This window comes from Moschus berezovskii, chromosome 6, assembly GCF_049115385.1.
Source record: "Moschus berezovskii isolate FMDL1 chromosome 6, NW_MosBer_1.0, whole genome shotgun sequence".
NCBI classification, from domain to species: domain Eukaryota; kingdom Metazoa; phylum Chordata; class Mammalia; order Artiodactyla; family Moschidae; genus Moschus; species Moschus berezovskii.
The window spans coordinates 27,592,894-27,615,639 of NC_142465.1; the positions used below are offsets into that span (position 1 = coordinate 27,592,894).

Consider the following 22,746-nt stretch of genomic DNA (forward strand, 5'->3'; position numbering starts at 1 on the left):
CAAGCGTCTCTTAATTCCATGGCTGCAGTCATGATCTGCAGTGATTTTGGAGCCCAAGGAAATAAAGTCTGTCACTATTTCCACTGTTTCTCCATCTATTTGTCATGAAGTGATAGAACTGGATGCCATGATCTTAGTTTTCATAATGATGAGTTTTAAGCCAACTTTTCACTATCATCTTCCACTTTCATGAAGAGGCTCTTTAGTTCTTCTTTGCCTTCTGCCATAAGGGTGGTGTCATCCCTGCAACAATAACACTCATTATTTTTCAAAGCACTAATCTGCAGTTGATAGCTAATTTTCATGGTAGTCTCTGATAATAGGGCTTCCCTGGTGACTCAATGGTAAAAGCATTTGCTGCAATGCAGGAAACATAGGTTCCATACCTGGGTCAGGAAGATCCCCTAGAGAAGGAAATGAAAATCCACTCCAGTATTCTTGCCTGGCAAAGGCCATGGACAGAGGAGCCTGGCAGGCTACAGTCCGTGGGGGCATAGGAGTCGGACACAACTTAGCTACTAAACCACCACCACCATCTCTGACAGTAACCCACAGTTATGTTTTCTGAGTAAAAGAATTCAGCAAGAAGGTTTTGAATATTCATTTTTGTGGAAGACATGGATCTGGCATCTGGATTTTAAGTCGCCATTCCCTGTGTTCTAGAATTAATCCAGGATTATAAAAATCCATCTGAAGTAATTTCAGTGTTGGCTAATCTTGATGGAAATGTGTTTATCACATAATTTAAAACAGTGATCTCCAGACAGCATCACCTGGGAACTCGTTAGAAATGTAAATTCTTTTTTTCTTTCACTTTATTTTTTTAATTGAAGGATAATTGCTTTACAGAATTTTGTGGTTTCATCACAGAATTTTGTGGCTACATCAAGAATCAGCCATAGGTACACCCATGTCCCCTCCTTCCCTTGTCCCTTCCCATCCCACCCTCCTAGATTGTTACAGAGCCCCTGTTTGAGTTCCCCGAGTCATACAGCAAATTCCCACTCTTGAGCCCCATCCCAGCACTACTGGATCCGACTCTGGGGTTAGGACCTAGCACTTGGCTTTCGTAAGTCCTCCTGGTGATTCTGATGCTGTATAAAGTTTGAGAACTTAGAGAATCAGGATAGCTGTGTGAAACATGTTAAAGGAGACAGTGAAGAGTTAAGTTCAGTTTGGCACTAGTGCATCATCTTGAACTACTGTTGAACTGTTGGACCATTTTGGATTGGGAAGAAAATTATAGTTGTAACTCAGAAAGTAACTGCAGAGGAAAAAGGCACATGTAATGGAGGAGAGTCTTTAAGGTAGCTTTCAATTACTTCCTCCTGAAATTGGAGCCAATTAGAAATGTCTTCCACCAGTTGCAGTTCTGACAATCAATTTTGAAGAGTTTATTTACCAAGAATATATAATAATTTTTTTTGTTATTTTTTCCCTAGGACATGAACATGATGTCCATGAACATGATGTCCATTGTTTATTACGTGAGATATTGATAACCTGAAACTTTTTAAATAAAATAAAATACAAAGTCTAGGAAAAAATATGTGCAGTCAGTATCATAAACTTGGCATAATTTTAGAAGTTAGAATTAATGAATATTAACTCCAGAAAAATGACTGAAGGGGTCATTGCTCAGTTATAATACATATTGAGAACTAAATTTGGTAAATGATGTAATTTCATTCTATCAGCTACTAGCTCTGCAGTAACAAGTCATTTTACACCTCGGTGCCTCTTTTTTTTTTTTTAACTTTTGTGAAATAAGAGATCCTTTCTTAGTTCCTTTCCATTTTCAGAATTTTGTGATTGCATAAATAATGCACACTGAACTATCTCACATTTGTCCCCAAAGAGAGAGACACCCACTAACTCACTTGACCTTTACGAGAACCCAGCCCTTCTGTACAGTAAAAATTATGTTTAACTTTGTAGACCTAAATCTTAGAAAGCATGTAACAATCATTGCATAGGTTCTGCAGAAGTTTCAGACATTTAATAACTGGCTAACTTGGCAAATGCTGTTTTGGATAATGTCTTGCTGTGTCTGCAGGATGTACATCATAGGAAGAACATTCTTATGTTAGCCAAGCCTGGATCTCCCTGTGCCTCCAAGTGAACATTATCTGTTTTACCTTATAGAAGAGGGATGTGAGCTCTAAGTTGAGGACCTTACTCTCCTGGTGAATGTTCACACGGAACCTGACCCATCCGAAGGGAGTGTGCTATCAATAGGCAACCTAGCTTAGGTTGGGACTTAGGTCTTTGGGGTAAGACTGATTTGTATTTGAATTCTGGCTCTGCCACTTGGCTAGTTGTATTTCATAAGACTGTGCAAGGATTGAATAAAACTAGAAATGGTATGTGTAAAGAATATCCGTAATTCCTGGCCCATGTAAATGTTCAATAATTGTTAGCTTTAAAAGTTGAGGTTAAAGCAGTTGAGGGAAACTGGATAAATGTGCTCTAGGCTTATTAGCTAACTGATTCATTGACTTCTTTATTCAAAACTATTTATTAAGCACCTGCAGGAGTCAGATTCTCTCATAGACATTGGAAATACGACAACAAATATGATTTAGAAAGATTAAATTTGAGTTGCCTATTGACCTCTAAATGGAGATGTCAAGTAGACAGCTGGATACATGAGGACAGAGCTAACTATTTGGGAGATATTTTTACCTTTAGATAATATTTAGTGGAGTGGGTTGGTTGAGAGCACTTAGGGAAAAGAGTACAGTTAGAAAAGAGAAAAAAATCTAGGAGCATTCTTCAAGTTTCAGGTACTATGACTCAAAATAAAATCTTATAGTAATAACATATAACCCTTATAGAATTTGCTACATAACAATTTATTGATAGGAATTTTTTATTTTCTTATATTCTTCAAAACATTTTTTTGTTGGTATGTAGTTGGTTTATAATGTTGTGTTAGTTTCAGGTATACAGAAAAGTAAATCAGTTACACATGCACATACATCCACTCTTTTTTAGATTCCTTTCCTGTATAGGCCATTGCATGGTATTGAGTAGAGTTCTCTGTGCTCTACAGCGGGTCCTTATTAGTAATCTGTTTTATATATAGTAATGTGTATATGTAATTCCAATCTCCCAGTTTATCCCTCCCCCCTTACCCCTCAGTAACTGCAAATTTGTTTTCTGTATCTATATCTCTGTTTCTGTTTTGTAGATAAGGTCATTTGTACTCTTTGTTTTTAAGATCCCACATATAAGGAGTATCACGTGGTATTTGTCTTTCTCTGCATGACATTTTTCACTCAGTATGACCATATCTGGGTTCATCCACATTGCTATAATTGGCATTATTTCATTCTTTTTTATGGCTGGGTAATATTCCATTATATATATGTACCACATCTTCTTTACCTAGTCCTCTGTCATCAAGCATTTAGGTTGCTTCTGATGTCCTGGCTGTTGTAAATAGAGCTGCAGTGAACACTGAGGTGTATGCATCTTTTTGAATTATGGTTTTCTCTGGATATATGCCCAGGAGTGGGATTGCTGGTAGCTCTACTTTTAGTTTTTTAAGGAACCTCCACACTGTTCCCTCTAGTTGCTGTACCAATTTACATTCCCACCAACAGTGTAGGAGGGTTCCCTTTTCTCCACACCCTCTCCAGCATTTATTGTTTGTAGATTTGTTGATGGTCATTCTCACTGGTGTGAGGTGTTATCTCATTGTAGTTTTGATGTTCATTTCTCTGATAATGAGTGATGCTGAGCATCTTTTCATGTGCTTTTTGGCCATCTATATGTCTTCTTTGGAGAAATGTCTATTTAGATCTTCTGCCCATTTTTTGATTGGGTTGTTTGTGGTTTTGATATTGAGTTGCATGAGCTGTTTGTATCTTTCGGAGAGTAATTCCTTGTCAGTTGCTTCATTTGCAAATATTTTCTGTCATTCTGAAGGTTGTCTTTTCATTTTTGTTTGTGGTTTCTTATGCTGTACAAAAGCTTTTAACTTTAATAAAATCCCATTTGTTTGTTTTTATTTTCAGTACTCTAGGAGGTAGATGGAAAAAGACCTTGCTGGGCTTTATGTCAAAGAGTGTTCTGCCTATGTTTTCCTCGAAGAGTTTTATAGTATCCACCCTTACATTTAAGTCTTTAATCCATTTTGGCTTTACATTCTTTAGTGTACATAAGTGGAGACCAAAAAGAAGTGTGATTGTAATACATTGGTCTTTGCATTCATCTGACCCATATTTTTGAGCGCCTACTGCAAGGTACCATATTAAGTTCTATGTGTAAAATGAAACCAATAAAACAGTCATGTCGTTGCTGCTGCTGCTGATGCTGCTAAGTCACTTCAGTCGTGTCCGACTCTGTGTGACCCCATAGATGGCAGCCTACCAGGCTCCCCTGTCCCTGGGATTCTCCAGGCAAGAACACTGGAGTGGGTTGCCATTTCCTTCTCCAATGTGTGAAAGTGAAAAGTGAAAGTGAAGTCACTCAGTCATGTCTGACTCATAGCGATCCCATGGACTGCAGCCTACCAGGCTCCTCCATCCATGGGATTTTCCAGGCAAGAGTACTGGAGTGGCTTGCCATTGCCTTCTCTGTTAGTCAAACTTATTTACTGAGCACATGCTGTGTATACAGTACACGATGATTTGAGGAGAGACCACAAAAATGGAAAATTAATTCTGTCTCTAAGAGAAGACAGTCTAAAACTGTCACTCAGGAGAACAAACCACCCAAAAGTGGTTAAGAACAGTGTGTTTCCTTTTCTTTTTGTGTATCTGATGTTCTTAGGCCATTAGGAGAAATCTTTGTGTGCCAAAAGAATTTGGTGAGGTAGGTCACAGTCCATAATTCATTTTGTCTTCTCCCCTCCCTTCTACTTGGCTGGTCAATGGGAGAGTATCCCTGGGTGGAGAGAAGCTTGTTTCAGCCCATCTCATACTTATAGTTAGTTGGTACTCCAAGCATCCCAGCATTTATATTCTCATTATCTGTGGAGAAGAGACATCAAGAATCCATCAACTTTCGTAATGGCTAATCTCTTTTCCCTATGAAATCAGACAGCTTCCCTGAAGATCAGTTCTAGTTTGTCCAGAATTCTATACTTCCTGTGTAGCGAGTGGATGGAGTGGATGCGGGCCCACTTATCTGTACAGATGGGGAGCAAGGGAAGTACCCTCTTCTGAACTGTGGTTGTATTCTTCTGACTAATGGTTATATTTGCTTTATTAAGATGCAGCTGAACCTTTTGGAGGAGTATTATCAGGAAGAACAGCCTGGCATCAATTATGCTGAAACAATCATTATATTTGGTAGTCATTGTCTAATCTCTAAATGGACTTTATTAAATAAATCCAGATAAAAGCTTAATTCATTCAACTACATGGTGCATTAATGATAAAGCATCCTGGCAGACTCCTGATGAGGTAGTTCTGCTTGAAAAGTAATTCTCAGCACGAAGTCCATGTGACCTCTTTTGGTGGTCACTGTGGCCAGTTGGCAGTAGAAATACTTAGGGTCTTGGAGAGGGTCGAAATAATTCCTTTGTGCTTTATGATATCACATTTTGTGGTCTCAGCCAAATATTTGGCCATATGCTTAAATGGCTTCAAATGTTCTTTTGTTGTTGTTCACTGAGAAACATTTTGACCCTTTTCCCTGATAACAGCATAGCTTGCTTCTATGTCACTTTGCTTGAACAAGAATGGAAGGTTAGCTACTAAACTGTTCATTACAAAATGTTGAAAATCCTTTTATGTCTGCTATCTGAAGTATATGGATTTCTCCTCAATCAATGATATATGATGTCATCCCTGTAGATATGCAGCAGAGAGAAAATTCACCTGTTAAATCTTGCCATGTAGAGTACTTAGGTTCTGTCATTAGCTAGTACTTGAAAAGTGAAAGAAAGCGTGAAAGTGTTGGTCGCTCATTCATGTTTGACTCTTTGCGACCCCACAGACAGCAGCCCACCAGGCTCCTCTATCCATGGGATTCCCCAAGCAAGAATACTGGAATGCCCTCCTCCAGGGGATCTTCCCAACCCAGGGATCGAACCCAGGTCTTCTGCATTGCAGGTGGATTCTCCACCAGCTGAGCTACCAGGGGAGCCCCAGACTACTTAAGAAAGCCTAAGTGGGACCCATGTACTAGTTTGTTATAGTCACCACATTTGGTTACATCACCAGAGAGTCAGTACCTAGACTGTATTATCTTGGGCTTTATATTGGGTCAATACCGATAATGTACACTTGAACAAAATTTTGGGGTCTTCTATAAAACAACACAGGAAAATCATAGTTTATTAGTTTATCTGATGTTCCTTATATAAAGAATCATATGATAAATTCCTACTTGACACCAGTGTCAGAGACATATTAGTTTCTTTAGATGACTCAGTATGTTTTCTTTCTTCTGGGGATGGGAACTATACAACACAAAAGGCTCTCTATTTTATTATGAATGCCAGGAAACTAAGAACTTATTTTAGCAAGTCCTAATATCTTTAGACATGTTAATATCTTAAATTCTTAACTGGTTTCTTATCCATCTTTTAAATGTCTATAGTACAGTTTCGGAGAAGGCAGTGGCAACCCACTCCAGTGTTCTTGCCTGGAGAATCCCATGGGCGGAGGAGCCTGGTGGGCTGCCGTCTATGGGGTCGCACAGAGTCGGACACAACTGAAGCAACTTAGCAGCAGCAGCAGCTGCTTTATAACTATTGTGAGTTTTTTTCTTGGAAGCAAAATAAGATCACCTCCTCAAAGAGGCTTTCTCTGAAGACTCTATTGAGATCAGCTCCCTTCCTCTGGCCCCTGGCTTGTTTTTTCTTATCAAAGCACTCTTCCTTTATTGTACTTACAACAATTTATAATTATTTTTACCTGTTTCCTTGTTTATGTTTGTTTCCTTCTCTAGACTCTAAACAAGACTGGGAGCTGACTGTGGCTCAGATCATGAACTCCTTATTGCCAAATTCAGACTTAAAATGAAGCAAGTAGGGAAAACCACTAGACCATTCAGGTATGACCTAAATAAAATCACTTACGATTATATAGTGGAAGTGACAAATAGATTCAAGGGATTAGATCTGATAGACAAAGTGCCTGAAGAACTATGGATGGAGGTTCATGACATTGTACAGGAGGCAGGGATCAATACCATCCCCGAGAAAAAGAAATGCAAAAAGGTAAAATGGTTGTCTGAGGAGGCCTTACAAATAGCTGAGAAAAGAAGAGAAGCGAAAGGCAAAGGAGAAAGGAAATATATACCCATTTGAATGCAGTGTTTCAAAGAATAGCAAGGAGAGAAAAGAAAGCTTTCCTCAGTGATCAATGCAAAGAAATAGAGGAAAACAACAGAATGGGAAAGACTAGAGATCTTGTCAAGAAAATTAGAGATACCAAGGGAACGTTTCATGAAAAGATGGAAACAATAAGGGACTGCTGCTGCTGCTAAATCACTTCAGTCGTGTCCGACTCTGTGTGACCCCATAGACGGAAGCCCACCAGGCTCCCCTGTCCCTGGGATTCTCCAGGCAAGAACACTGGAGTGGGTTGCCATTTCCTTCTCCAATGTGTGGAAGTGAAAAGTGAAAGTGAAGTCGCTCAGTCGTGTCCGACCCTTAGCGACCCCACGGACTGCAGCCTACCAGGCTCCTCCATCCATGGGATTTTCCAGGCAAGAGTACTGGAGTGGCTTGCCATTGCCTTCTCTGACAATAAGGGACAGAAATGGTATAAACCTAAGAGAAGCAGAAGATATTAAGAAGAGGTGGCAAGAATACACAGAAGAACTATACAGAAAAGATCTTCACGACCCAGATAACCACAATGGTGTGACTCATCCAAAGCCAGACATCCTGGAATGAGAAGTCAAGTGGGCCTTAGGAAGCATCACTACTAACAAAGCTAGTGGAGGTGATGGAATTCCAGTTGAGCTATTTCAAATCCTGAAGATGATGCTGTAAATGTGCTACACTCAATATGCCAGCAAATGTGGAAAACTCAGCAGTGGCCACAGGACTGGAAAATGTCTGTTTTCATTCCAATCCCAAAGAAAGGCAATGCCAAAGAATGTTCAAAGTACTGCACAATTGCACTCATCTCACACGCTAGCAAAATAATGCTCAAAATTCTCCGAGCCAGGCTTCAACAATACGTGAACCGTGAGCTTCCAAATGTTCAAGCTGGATTTAGAAAAGGCAGAGGAACCAGAGATTACTAACATCTGTTGGATCATTGAAAAAGCAAGAGAGTTCCAGAAAAACATCTACTTCTGCTTTATTGACTATGCCAAAGCCTTTGACTGCGTGGATCACAATAAACTGTGGATGGGAATACCAGACCACCTGACCTGCCTCTTGAGAAACCTGTATGCAGGTCAGGAAGCAACAGTTAGAACTGGACATAGAACAACAGACTGGTTCCAAATAGGGAAAGGAGTATGTCAAGGCTGTATATTGTCACCTTGCTTATTTAACTTATATGCAGAGTACATCCTGAGAAATGCTGGGCTTAATGATACACAAGCTGGAATCAAGATTGCTGGGAGAAATATCAGTAACCTCAGATATGCAGATGATACCACCCTTATGGCAGAAAGTGAAGAAGAACTGAAGAACCTCTTGATGAAAGTGAAAAAGTTGGATTAAAGCTCAACACTCAGAAAACTAAGATCATGGTATCCGGTCCCATCACTTCATGGGAAATAGATGGGGGAACAATGGAAAACAGTGACAGACTTTAGTTTTTGGGCTCCAAAATCACTTCAGATGGTGACTGCAGCCATGAAATTAAAAGACAGTTGCTCCTTGGAAGAAAAGTTATAACCAACCTAGAAAGCATATTAAAAAGTGGAGACATTACTTTGCCAACAAAGGTCCGTCTAGTCAAAGCTATGGTAGTCATGTATGGATGTGAGAGTTGGAATATAAAGAAAGGTGATCACTGAACAATTGACGCTTTTGAACTGTGGTATTGGAGAAGACTCTTGAGAGTCCTTTGGACTGCAAGGAGATCCAACCAGTCCATCCTAAAGGAAATCAGTCCTGAATATTTATTGGAAGGACTGATGCTGAAGCTGAAGCTCCAGTACTTTGGCCATCTGATGCTTAAGAACAGACTCATTTGAAAAGAGCCTAATGCTGGGAAAGATTGAAGGCAGGAGGAGAAGGGGACGATAGAGCATGAGATGTTTGGATGGCATCAGCAACTCAATGGACATGAGTTTGAGTAAGCTGCAGGAATTGGTGATGGACAGGGAGGCCTGGCGTGCTGCAGTCCAGGGGGGTCGCAAACAGTCAGACATGACCGAGTGACTGAACTGAACTGTCCTAGACTCTAACCTCTAAAAGACAGAGATCATATCTCTCTTTCAGTCTAAATACCCTAGATGATTTTATCACATGCTTAGTAAAAACCAATTGCTGCCAAATTTTGATAAATTGCAGTATCCTAGTATTATTAGTCAGTATAAAAATTTGTACCATGACATTTTAGATATCTAGAAATGTTGAGATATGAAATTAGTATACAATAGTTTGGATAACAATGTATTTGGCTCTTTTATTTTTTTATATTTATGTTTATTTATTTGTTTGTTCTGGCTGCACTGGGTCTTCATTGCTGCACCATTTTCTCCCATTCTCTAGTTGTGGTGTGCAGGGGATATGCTCTAGTTGTGGTGTGTGAGCTTTTCATTGTGGTGACTTCTTGTTGCAGAGCACAGGTTCTAGGGCATGTGGGCGTCAGTAGTTGTGGAGTGAAGTTTCAGTAGTTGTGGTTTGCTGACTCTAAAATGCAAGCTCCATAGTTGTGGCATTGTGGAGCATGGGTTTAGTTGCTTTGTGGCATATAGAATCTTCCTGGACCAGGGATCAAGTCCGTGTTTCCTGTATCAATTGGTAGACTCTTGCTTTACAGTGTTGTGTTGGTTTTCGCTGTACAACATAAATCAGCTATTATTATACTTATATCCCTCCCTCTTGAGTCTCCTTCCCCTCTCCACATCCTAGGTTATCACAGAGCAGCAGGCCGGGCTCCCTGTGTTACATAGTGACTTCTCATTGGCTATCTATTTTACATATGATAGCGTATATACGTTGATGCTACTTTCTCCACTGGTCCCAATATCTCCTTCCCTGACTATGTCCACAAGTCCATTCTCTACATCTGCGTCTCCATTCCTTCTAAGAAAATAGGTTCATTAATACCATTTTTCTAGATTCCATCAGTTCAGTTCAGTTCAGTTCAGTTGCTCAGTCGTGTCCGACTCTCAGGTATGCATTAATATACAGTATTTGTTTTTGTCTTTCTTACTTACTTCAGTCTATATAACAGGTTCTAGGTTCATCCACCTCCCTGGAACTGACTGAATTCATTCTTCATTCTTTTTATGGCTGAGTCTATATGTGCTACATCTTCTTTATCCATTCATCTGTAGATGGACATCTAGATTGCTTCCGTGTTCTGGCTATTGTAAATAGTGCTGCAGTGAACATTGGGGTACATGTGTCTTTAAGAATTGTGACTTTCTCCAGGGTATATGCCCAATAGTGGAATTGCTGGGTCATTTCCCTGGTGGCTCAGATGGCAAAGAATCCACCTGCAATGTGGGAGACCTGGGTTCGATCCCTGGGTTGGGAAGAACCCCTGGAGGAGAGCATGGCAACACACTCCAGTATTCTTGTCTGGAGAATCCCCACGGACAGAGGAGCCTGGTGGGTTACAGTCCATGGGGTTGCAAAGAGTCGCACACAATTTAGAGATTAAGGATATAGTAGATTTATTCCTAGTTTTTAAAGGAATCTCATTTGAGTGAACTCCGGGAGTTGGTGATGGACAGGGAGGCCTGGCGTGCTGTGATTCATGGGGTCGCAGAGTCGGACACGACTGAGTAACTGAACTGAACTGAACTGAACTGATCTCCATATTGTTCTCCTTAATGGCTGTATCAGTTTTTATTCCTCCCAACAGTGTAGGAGGGTTCCCTTTTCTCCATATCCTCTCCAGCATTTATTGTTTGTAGATTTTTTGATGATGGCCATTCTGACTGATGTGAGGTGATACCTCATTGTAGTTTTGATTTGCATTTCTCTAATAATCCAAAATCACTGTGGATGCTGATTGCAGCCATGAAATTAAAAGACGCTTACTCCTTGGAAGGAAAGTTACGACCAACCTAGATAGTATGTTGAAAAGTAGAGACATTACTTTGCCAACAAAGGTCCGTCTAGTCAAGGCTATGGTTTTTCCCGTGGTCATGTATGGATGTGAGAGTTGGACTGTGAAGAAAGCTGATGGCCGAAGAATTGATGCTTTTAAACTGTGGTGTTGGAGAAGACTCTTGAGAGTTCCTTGGACTGCAAGGAGATCCAGCCAGTCCATTCTAAAGGAGATCAGTCCTGGGTGTTCATTGGAAGGACTGATGCTAAAGCTGAAACTCCAATACTTTGGCCACCTCATGTGAAGAGTTGACTCACTGGAAAAGACTCTGATGCTGGGAGGGATTGGGGGGGGAGGAGAAGGGGACGTTAGAGAATGAGATGGTTGGATGGCATCACCGACTCGATGGACATGAGTTTGGGTGAACTCCAGGAGTTGGTGATGGACAGAGGGAGGGAGGGAGGGAGGCCTGGCGTGCTGTGATTCATGGGGTTGCAAAGAGTCGGACACAACTGAGCGACTGAACTGAACTGAACTGAATAATTAGTGATGTTGAGCATATTTTCATTGTATGTTGGCCATCTATCTGTGTGTCTCTTTGGAGAAATGTCTGTTTAGGTCTTCTGCCCATTTTTTTGATAGGATTGTTTGTTTTTCTGATAGTGAGCTATGTGAGCTGCTTATATATTTCAGAGATTAATCCTTTGTCAGTTGTTTTGTTTGCGATTATTTTCTCCCATTCTGAGGGTTGTCTTTTAATCTTGTTTATTGTTTTCTTTGCTGTGCAAAAAGATTTTAAGTTTAATTAGGTCCCATTTACTTATTTTCGTTTTTATTTCCATTACTCTAGGAGGTGGGCAGGGAGATTCTTAACCACTGAACCACCAGGGAAGTCCTCATAAAAGTTTGCAATTTAGGTTTTTGTGAACAATCCTAGGATTTTTACAGTAAGCAATTTTTCAGTTCAGTTAAGTTCAGTCACTCAAGTCACGTCTCACTCTTTGCCACCTCATGGACCGCAGCACTCCAGGCCTCCCTGTCCATCACCAACTCCCGGAGCTTGCTCAGACTCATGTCCATTGAGTTGGTGATGCCATCCAACTATGAGGTATCAAAGAACTGAAGGTATCATTTGAATTCATAATGTAATAAAAGAATAATTAATTAGTGCACATGATTCAGGTAATATTATCTACAGAATAATACCTTTATTAAGAGTTACACAGGAAGAGGGGATAGTGTGGCTGTGTATTCCAAGTATAGTTTTAGGAATTTTAGTTATAGGCATAGATACAAATATTTCCTTTGGCAAATTCTGTTTTATCATTTTGGGGTAGAGGGAAGGGAGGCTATCTGGAATTCTACTTGCACATCAAGGAAATAATAAAGAAATGAGAAAAAGAATTTAGTCCAGAAGTCCTCATATCTTCCTGATGATGGGCAAGTCCTTTGCTATCTTTTTTATGGGTGAGTAGTATTCCATTGTGTGTGTGTGTGTGTGTGTATTTATACTACCTCTTCTTTATCCACTCATCAGTTGAGGGACACTTGGGTTGCTTCTAGGTCTTGGCTATTATAGATAGTGCTGCCATGAATATTAGGATGCATGTATATTTTTAAATTAAAGTTTTTGTTTTTTTAATAAGACATTTCTGATGTTCACCTGATCACCTATTTTAGCAGGTATATACCTGATTTTTCTGCTGTACAATTTTTTTTATTTCTTTTTATACTCTGTTGGTTAGAGTGTGATTTTTTTTTTTTGTCTCTAGCTTTACTGAGGTATAACTGACAAAAAGTGTATATACTTACATTTATAATGTAACAGTTATAAATGTTATAATTATAACAATTATAACAGTTATAACAAAACAGTTATAAAAAAGTTATAAATGTAACAAAAGAAGATATACTTTTGTTAAAATTTCCAATTTTATTATAAAATGGAAATTATTTCCTTGTGAATTAATTCATGACCTATTTCTGTAACTGTTTCATGTGTGCTTGAAAAGAATCTGTTTTTCTCCGTGGCTTAATATCCACATTTATGAAACAGGAAGAACCAAAAATATCCAGCTCCTTTGATTTTTGTTTTGGAGTTTGCAAACCAAAGCCCAAACTGAAAGAAGAATATGATACTTGTTCTTTTTGACTTTCACTGGCAAACTCATAATCGGTATATCTTGACACAAGCAAGCATGTAGGGGACCAAGAAAAAGGAAAATTGCTGTCCTTCCTGAAAATAGATTTGTTACCACTGAGTAACAGGTGCTTAATCCTCTGTGGGGGCACAATTTCAGCCTACAGAGGGGGATGAGATGGGAATGGAGGAGTAACCACCTGCGATAGTGATTCCGATCTGTTTTTGATTCCTGCTGGCCTTGGATATTTATAAAAGGGAAGCTGAACCTTTGCAGTGCTGCTCAGACTATCATTGTATGCTTGGGTGTGGTGGTCCTCCAACAGGCTGACTAATAATAGCACCCGGCTAGTTGGACTGTGAAGAAAGCTGATCGCCGAAGAATCGATGCTTTTGAACTGTGGTGTTGGAGAAGACTCTTGAGAGTCCCTTATACTGCAAGGAGATCCAACCAGTCCATTCTAAAGGAGATCAATCCTGGATGTTCATTGGAGGGACTGATGCTAAAGCTGAAACTCCAATACTTTGGCCACCTCATGAGACGAGTTGACTCACTGGAAAAGACTCTGATGCTGGGAAAGGTTGGGGGCGGGAGGAGAAGGGGACGACGGAGAATGAGATGGCTGGATGGCATCACCGATTCTGTGGACATGGGTTTGAGTGTACTCCGGGAGTTGGTGATGGACAGGGAGGCCTGGCGTGCTGTGATTCATGGGGTCGCGGAGAGTCGGACACGACTGAGCGACTGAACTGAACTGAGTCTAATAAGACGGAGAAAGCAATGGCAAGCCACTCCAGTACTCTTGCCTAGAAAATCCCATGGATGGAGGAGCCTGGTAGGCTGCAGTCCGTGGGGTCGCTAAGGGTCGGACACGACTGAGCGACTTCACTTTCACTTTTCACTTTCACACATTGGAGAAGGAAATGGCAACCCACTCCAGTGTTCTTGCCTGGAGAATCCCAGGGACGGGGGACCCTGGTGGGCTTCTGTCTATGGGGTCACACAGAGTCGGACACGACTGAAGTGACGCAGCAGCAGCAGTCTAATCAGAGAGTCAGCCTGGTCACTTAGGAGGCAGCATGGATGCTTACCTCAGTTTTCCATTGGAAGGGGAATTTGATGGTCAGTGGCTTCACCTACGGATGTAGGTGAGACCCTTAATAGCCAACCTCTCAGGCTGTTCACCATAAAGATTCCATTTACCTCGGCTCCTGCACTAACTTTTCCCATGCAGTCTCTCTCTTCTCTTCTGTGAGCTCTCAAGGAAGCCGCTGTTGGCCTTCAACCTCCTCCAGGTGTCATCAGCAATGTTTCCTTCTCTCTCCTAGGAGATCTCAGCCTTTCCAAATACAGTGAGTCATTAAGAAGGGTTTTTAAAATAGGTACTTTCATATGGGTGATTTTGATCTTATTTATTTCAACTTTGCTATATGTTTGAAAATTATCAAAGTTTAGAGTTGGAAAAAATACATTTTTTCCTCCCCACAAAGTCAATAACCTCAGCTATTGGCACTGTCACAAGAGGTCTGCACTTTAACTGGATGAACACAGAGAATAAAGTTAACACACCCCAGGAAAGGACAGCAATTCCACAGTGAAAGAAGAGGGGAGAGTAAAGAGGGTGCCTGGAGCTCAAGAGTGTCAGGAATAGGAGGTGGCACCAGAATGACTTCTAATATTTTGGTTGTCATTAGAACAGTAGACTTTTCACCATGCAGGGGTGTGTAGTGTACTCTGTACTGGAAAGAGCATGGTATCAGAAGGACCTGGTTAGAATTCAGGTTTTGTTTTTCAAAACCTATTGAGGTTTTGCTGGCTGTGAAATTTTGGTTAAGACACTTGACCACTTTGATTCCATAGTCCTCACATATGTAAAATGCTAATTATAACACTTGCCACTGGATGTAAAAGTATTGTCACTAGCATAGTAAAATGGTATAGTAATACTCTAAACTGGTTACAAAAATTAGAATGTTTTGAGGAGGGAGGTTTACATTTCCACTGATGGTCAGTCACTTGCTCTATGTGTTGAGAAGAGGGTAGGACTCTGGAGTGGAGGTTTCTTGCCTTTCTCATTACAGGACTGATTGACTTGTAAACTCCATGTTCCAGTTTGGCAGTATTGTTTAGGGAGTCAGTCTTAGATGCCAAGACCCTCTCCAGGCTTTCTGATGATTGTGTGTGCGTGTGTGCATGCTAAGACACTGCAGTCCTGTCAGACTTTTTGCGACCCTATGGACACTAGCCTGCCAGGCTCTTCTGTCCATGGCATTCTGCAAATAAGAATGCTGAAGTGGGTTGCCATGCCCATCTCTGGGGGATCTTCCTGAACCAGGGATGGAACCTGTCTCTTACCTCTCCTGCATTTGGCAGGTGAGTTCTTTACCACCAGTGCCACCAGGGAAGCCCCTTCTAATGACAGTTGCTCAGTCGTGCCTGACTGTTTGTGACCCCATGAACTGTAGACCACGAGGCTTCTCTGTCCATGGAATTCTCCAGGCAAGAATACTGGAGTGGATTGCCGTTCCCTTCTCCAGAGGATTTTCCCGACCCAGGGATCAAACCCTGGTCTCCTGCATTGCAGGCAGATTCTTTACCGTTTGAGCTACAGGGAAGTCCTTCTAATGACTGTAATTGTCCCCAATTCCTCATGACAAAGCCCTTTCTTTCCAGAATAGCTAGTTGATTGTTGTAACTGAATCCTGAATGACTTGTAAACTCTTTGTGGGCAGTACCCCTGTGATATAAAGGAATTATCTTATGCTGGGTGGGGAATAAATGATTAAGTAAAAGTTTTAGTAAGATAATGACACATACTCCAGATAAAAACAAAGCTGGAACTACGGGGATGAGGGGGATGCTGGAATTTTAAACAGTCTGGTGGTCAAAACTGCCACTTTGAGTAACAGTGGTCAAGGAAGGCCTCCCTGATAAGATGACTTTTGAGGCCCAACTATCTGTCAATTGAGTGCAAGACCCAAGTGGAGATAATGCGTTAAAATTCAATTATCCAATTACTCCTTTCCTTAGATAACCCCCTGAATGATGCTATTGTCCACGGCCAGGTGGTTATTTTATTTACCCATAGCAAACATGGCAGAAAAGGCTTCATCCGGGGCCACCAATAAAGATGACCACAGTACTTCCTGTGCTTGCCCTTAACAAAGATGGAGTCATGACTTCCTGTTAGAGGTTCTTTGCCTTCAACAAAGATGGTGCTTATGGTACAGGTTCCCTGACAGTTTGGATTCCGGTTGCAGGTTTTTTTTTTTCCCTTAAGATACGTGTTTCCAGACGTAAGTAGCAGGAAACTGGCAACCCCCTATTCATCTTTTCTTAAGGCCCCCGCGCCGTGGCGTCTGCGGCCTGGTCCCTGTGCGGCTCCCACGCTCGCTACCTTCCTCGCGGCGTTTCGGAGCCGGCCGGGTTGGGGTGGCGGCGGGGGTCCCAGGGCCGCTCTCCCTTCGGTCCGCTCTGCAAGTCATTCCCAGCACCCTTTTTTCAGCGGGTCAGGTTTCCCGAAAATCTTTCGTAGTTCTTCCCGTTCCTAATACCACCGAGCTTCAGCTGGAGAGGAAGGGAATGAAAAGAAGTTCCAGGAGGGCGGGGGCCGCCAGAGTGCACAGCCCTCTGCTCACTGCCGCCTCGGGGTCGCCCGCTGTGCTTGCACCTTCTATGTCGCGAAGCCCCACCTGCCGCCCTCGCGGCCCCTCCCCGCCACTTGCTGTCCTAGCCATTGCCCTGCTCACGGGCGCTGTGGTCTTGGAAAGAAGCCTTCAGTGGCGTGTGGATTGTTTTGTTTTCAGTCTTTTAAAGGAAAAAAACCCACCACATTAAATGTCCCATACATGTGTGGCCATGACAGTGTTGTGATGGAGATTCGAAGTTCTTCCAGACAAGGGCTGGCACTTGTGATTGTAGATATAAGATATATGCCGTAGGGAGGGCATGAACGCTTCATGGTTTCCTTGAAGGCAGTGGTGTATAGGTCTTTTCTCTTAGGGAAAATGACCCTTAAACCTACTGGTACCTGCCGGTTTCTGGCCCCACTCCCATTGTTCAGGTTCTGCAAAAGCACATGGTCTAAAGGGCACTTGCGTGCCCCTAGGCCATTTCTGCGGTGGTGGGTATCTCTGATGATGTCAGTGTTAAAATAAAAGCACTATTTCTATGCAAGTTTTTTAGAATGAAATGCTCCTCTGTAATCCTTAGATAAAAGTTGCTTTTTAAGCAGTGTCTCTGATCCACTTTTCCCCAAATCTCTTTATAGAACAAGGAATGGAGCTAGGTTCCCATTGTGTAGAAAAGAAAAAGAGAGAAGATGATTTATGTTCAGTGCTGTTCATCATGTTCTGAACCATTCAAAATTAATTCAACTTGGCTTAACAGCCATTGTGGCCTGGCGCTTTGCTAGGGTTCAAAGATGTCTATGACCTTAAGGAGCTTGCATTGTGAGACACTATCTTTATGCTCTCATCAGACTTCCTGTGATTTGAGTTACCATTTTGTCTCTTCCCAGGGGGAAATGGAGGCTAGAGACAAGCAAGTGCTTCGCTCCCTTCGCCTGGAGTTGGGTGCAGAGGTACTGGTGGAGGGGCTAGTCCTCCAGTATCTTTATCAGGAAGGGGTCTTGACAGAAAGCCACGTTCAAGAAATTAAAGCTCAAGCCACAGGCCTCCGGAAAACAATGCTACTGCTGGATATCCTACCTTCCAGAGGTCCTAAAGCCTTCGATACATTCCTAGATTCCCTGCAGGAATTCCCTTGGGTAAGGGAGAAGCTGGAGAAGGCAAGAGAAGAAGCCGTAGTTGAACTGCCTGCAGGTAGGCCTCAAAAAGTTCACTCCAGGCCAGCTCCAAAATTGTTGGAACTATGCCTTTTGGATTTGAAGTTGAGATTTTAGTCTGGGTGGAGGTCGGTGGATCCTGAAAGTGGGTAAAGAGTTTGGTCTGAAGGCAGATGCTGTTGGAGGGACCAGATGAGGAGATGGCATTATGAAGTGCAGGGAAGGAGGGAGGAATGGCCCATGATGGAGAGGGTGAGGAGGGAACTCAGAGGATACATTTAGAAATACTTCCAGGGAAAGTTGGCAGGTCGCTTGGGAGGCATGCTCTCATCTGAGAGCCAGGTTGTATCTTAGTCCTTGGCATCGGGAGCCATTTAGAAAGTGTAGATGGGAAAGCAGGCTTTCGGCTTCTTGATAACTGATTTGTGGGGTGCCAGGGCGGCTGGCTGGAAAAGGTCAGACTCATGAAGGAGACAGCCTCGAGGAAGGCACGCCTTGCACCTGTTCCCTGTCCTGCATGGCCAACGGGAATTATTTGGAAGGCTGGCTTAGTTTGTTTTTAAAGGCTATTGATTTAAAGGCATCCTTTTTAGTTTGGCTTTGTTCACACACCTAGAGTATTTAATTTTATAAGGACAGCAGTTTTTTGGTGTGGGCAGGGCGTGTCTCATTTTGAGTTTAAGGAGAGTTGGAAGCTATGGAAAAGAGAAACCGTCCTGATGCTATCAGCCTGGCTTGTAGCAGGAAGAAGATGTGATAGGAAACACTTGTTCATGCTTGACACATCCCTGTCTTCTACTTTCTGCAGAGACTGAGGAGCAGAGAACTGAACTGGCAAAAAAAAAAAAGAAGGAAGAAAGCTAAGGTTTTTACAGCAATGATAGTTAGAACTACTCCCAACTTAGGGGTCCCTAGAATTTGTTGTTGCTGTTTTTTAAACACTAATATAACTGTTAAAAAAAATTACCAGTAATAAAAAGACCACTTGTGGCTTAGTTGGTAAAGAATCCACCTGCAGTGCGGGAGACCTGGGTTCAATCCCTGTGTTGGGAAGAATTCCTGGAGAAGGGAAAGGCTACCCACTTCAGTATTCTGGCCTGGAGAATTCCATGGACTGTGGGTCACAAAGAGTTGGACATGACTGAGCAACTTTCACTTCACTTTGTTATTTTTGTCCTGTGGTCCTCATATTTTGAATGATTTTCCAGACCACATGTATTAAGTAATACTGATTAATTCTTCTATTTTTATTAATGACATATGTCTGAATATTTGGTCTGTATGAGATAACTGGTTGACTTAGGAAGGCCTTGTAAAACCCCTGTGGAAAAAGCAAAAATATTTTCATTTCACTCAATTGAATTGAATATTTCAGTTTTCAAATTGGATTATCCTTACAAAATAAAATACTCCAGGTGTGTGAACAAAGCCAAACTGAAGTAGCTAAAATGTTTCTACCACTTGATTGAAAGCAGAATAAATAACGTAGAAGTGGGGAAATGGTAAAAGAAATGTTAGGGAGTCCATGTTACATGGTATTTGGCTTAGAGGGTCCTCTTGGCAATACATAATTGGAAACAACAAAACAGGCAAACTGAAAGCTTATTACTACCAAAATATTTAATTTAATTTCATAATCATTGTGGGTGTTGTAAATAGTACTTTTGTATGTTTTTCAAAGAGGTATGACCCCATTTTCATTTCTTGCAGCTCATTCAAAGAACAATAAAAATTGAAATTATTCTTTTACTAATATGAAAGTTAACAGAGATGTTGAAGAAAAATAATTTTTTTTAAGTGAGCAGTATGAACCATTAGAGTGGGGAAAAAATTTGAAGTTTCAAAAAATAACATTAATTTGTTAATTCTGTGGAAGTGGTCAAATGGAACAATAGGTTGGCTGCTGCACAAATGAAGTCCTCTTCATTGTTTTGCTTCTTGTGAGTAACACTGGTATTGAAAATAATATCCTGAAGAGAGAGTTTGATTTATGTAATGCTCTGTGTACCTCCCACAGTGGAAATTACACAAACTCACTTTTTAAATAGTTTTTTTAAATTATTGAATATTTTTAAGTAAGATTACAAAATATAATAAAGTATGAAGAATAATGGTAAAGTGAGCACCCATTTCCCTGTCACTCAGTTAAAAAAATTGTTGCATGGCCTTTGAGGACCCCTGGGTGTCCTCCCAATCTTAGCTCATCCCCAGCCTCCACTCACTAGTAAACCCCAAATTTTGAGTTTATAATTCCATTCTTCACTTTGTAATTTTCCATCTTATAAAAATCACTTTTAAAATCAACATGTTATGGAAAATTCACTACACTGTAAGTTTCAGCACCATCTATGTATGTAAGGCATGGAGGAAATGATATACTTTAAAGGAGTTGTTAGTTAACAGCCTTCTTTGAGACCTTAAACCTTAAGTTTTTAAATTAATTAATTTGATGGCAGTATTTTAATTGTAAAATTAAATTAGGACTGAATTGGAAATCTATTTAAAAATATCCTATGAAGAGTACTAGACTTGAAATGCCTTCAGTTTAATGTCCCTGTAAAACTTGCAAATGGACCCAGAGGCCTATTTCCCAGGATCTCTGTGCTGCTTCGGTGTTGTAATGGAGTAATTTTAATAAGCTTTTAAATAGTCCATTTAAATTTTTTAAAAGGCATGTTTGAATTTTGAGGAATTGGAATGTAGGAAAATGTGCTTATATATATGTGTGTGTGTATACGTGAACCTCTTCTGACTTCTTACTCATTTTGGTTGCAGTTATTAATTAATTTGTGTAGGCTTGGTGGTCTCCTCTTGGGAGGCTTTGAAAACAAGTGAGGAGGAACGGCTTTCTCTTTGGCCAAGAGGTCAATCCTGATTGACCTGAATGAACTGATTTTATTTTATAAAAAGTTTTCTTGTTTTGGTCTTCTTGTTTGGTTCTTGGTTTTCCTTTTGTTTGTCTGGTTAATTTTTGTGTTTCACTTGTAAACTTTGAGCTACCCCAAAGGCCATATTTGGTGATTAATTCTAGTTAGTTGCTTTTAATTTATTTTCTTGGTGTCATTTTTTAGAAAAGAATCAAGTTGTATCTTGATCCACCCTCTTCTTCTAAACTGTGCCCCCAGGAAATCCCAAAACATAAAAACAAAAAGCAAACACCAAAGAAGATACTTTAAATCTTTGATGGTCTCTGAATATGCCTAGATAACGGGTATCCCTATTTCTGTTATTGTATATTTTTTAAAAAGCCCAACACATTAATGGATAATTGACTTCTTGTTTTTCTTGTTTTAAAAGAGGAATTCTGGTGATAAAATGACTTAATCCATTTTGGCACCATGAAAGGAACGCTTCAGCGTGTCCCTTACTGGCCAAGGTCACACACTGGACACTAGATCAGCTGGAAATCCTTCCTGGGCTCCTGGCAGGTCACTGAGGACAGTGCTGAATCGGGGCAAACGTGGCATGTGCTTGCCTGCCTGGCTGCCCACGGCTCATGGGCCCCTGTCTGGGCTGACAAGCTCATGCGGGTGCCCGAGGTAATCTGGATCTGGAAAGGAGGTTTGTCAGCAGCCTGGTCTCATCAGCTGATGGGACTTAGCCTTAAGTCATGGTGGGAGGGACTTCTGGGCCCAAGGACTCCCTGTTCTACCATGTTGGCTCCGGCTGTGGGACTGGGTCTCTGCCCTGATTCCCACTTAACAGTTAGCCTGGCAACTCTTCTTTTAATTCCAGTCCTTTGTAGGCTCAAGGGTTTTTTGGTTTTTTTTTTTCCCTTCCTTCCTCATTGGGCTAAATTTCTGCTTTTATAGTCTCTTAGCCACCAGCAAGGATGAAGGACAGATACCTTGGAATGCAGCTTATCACCTCCTGTGTTAGCATTGGATGCCTGCTGGAGTAACTGTCCTGAGGCTGACATTTGTTGTAACTTTGCCTGAGCTGGTTCTCGCCATGGACCCTTGCCCTGGACTGTGTGGCTGCCCTCACCAGAGCAGGATGTAGAGCTGGCTTGTTTCCCCTCTACCCCAGAGTTTCCAGGACTCAGCCTGTCCCTTTTGGAGCTGGCCTTGTGTGACCAAGCAGAACCGCACCAGCCACTGTTTCGGGATGTACTCAGGCTGTCAGATGTATACTTGGATACACCTGAAGTTACTGAGCAATAAAAGAAAAAAAAAAAACCCAAAACTGTAGGTATTATAATAGGTTTATTAGAGAGATTTCTAGGGTGGGATTTTTGAATCATACCATGAATTCATACCTACTCTGGGGCTTCCCTCGTAGCTCATTTGGTAAAGAATCACCTGCAATGCAGGAATCTGCCTGCAGTGTAGAACATCCTGGTTTGATTCCTGGGTCCGGAAGATCCCCTGGAGAAGGAAATGACAGCCCACTCCAGTATTCTTGCCTGTAAAATCCCATGGACAGAGGAACCTGGTGGGCTGCAGTCCATGGGGTTGCAAGAGTCAGACACGACTGGGCGACTCAACCACAGCCTGGGTATGGTGAGGTCACTGTTGGTCTCAGTTCATCAGACTCATAGTCTGTTCAGACCCGTCCTCTGTGGCTGAGTAGAGTTCACTCTATGGCATCCTGCGTCCTAGAGAGGGTGTGCTGTGGCAGCATTCAGAGCAAGACCCCTCCTCGTGCTAAAGGCAGAGTCTACAGT

The 22,746-nt window shown here is 41.5% G+C and overlaps 1 protein-coding gene across 1 annotated transcript in view; it reads left to right on the forward strand.

Annotated features, from left to right (window-relative positions):
- Positions 1-16,435: 16,435 nt before the first annotated feature.
- The window catches only part of CRADD (CARD and death domain containing adaptor protein), a 199,318-nt gene continuing 193,007 nt past the window's right edge, over positions 16,436-22,746 (forward strand). Inside the window, exons 1-2 of the mRNA XM_055395837.2 lie at positions 16,436-16,590; positions 17,814-18,117. Of these exons, the coding sequence (XP_055251812.1) occupies positions 17,820-18,117 (298 nt within the window). The 5' untranslated portion in view covers positions 16,436-16,590; positions 17,814-17,819. The remainder of the gene's footprint in view (positions 16,591-17,813; positions 18,118-22,746) is intronic.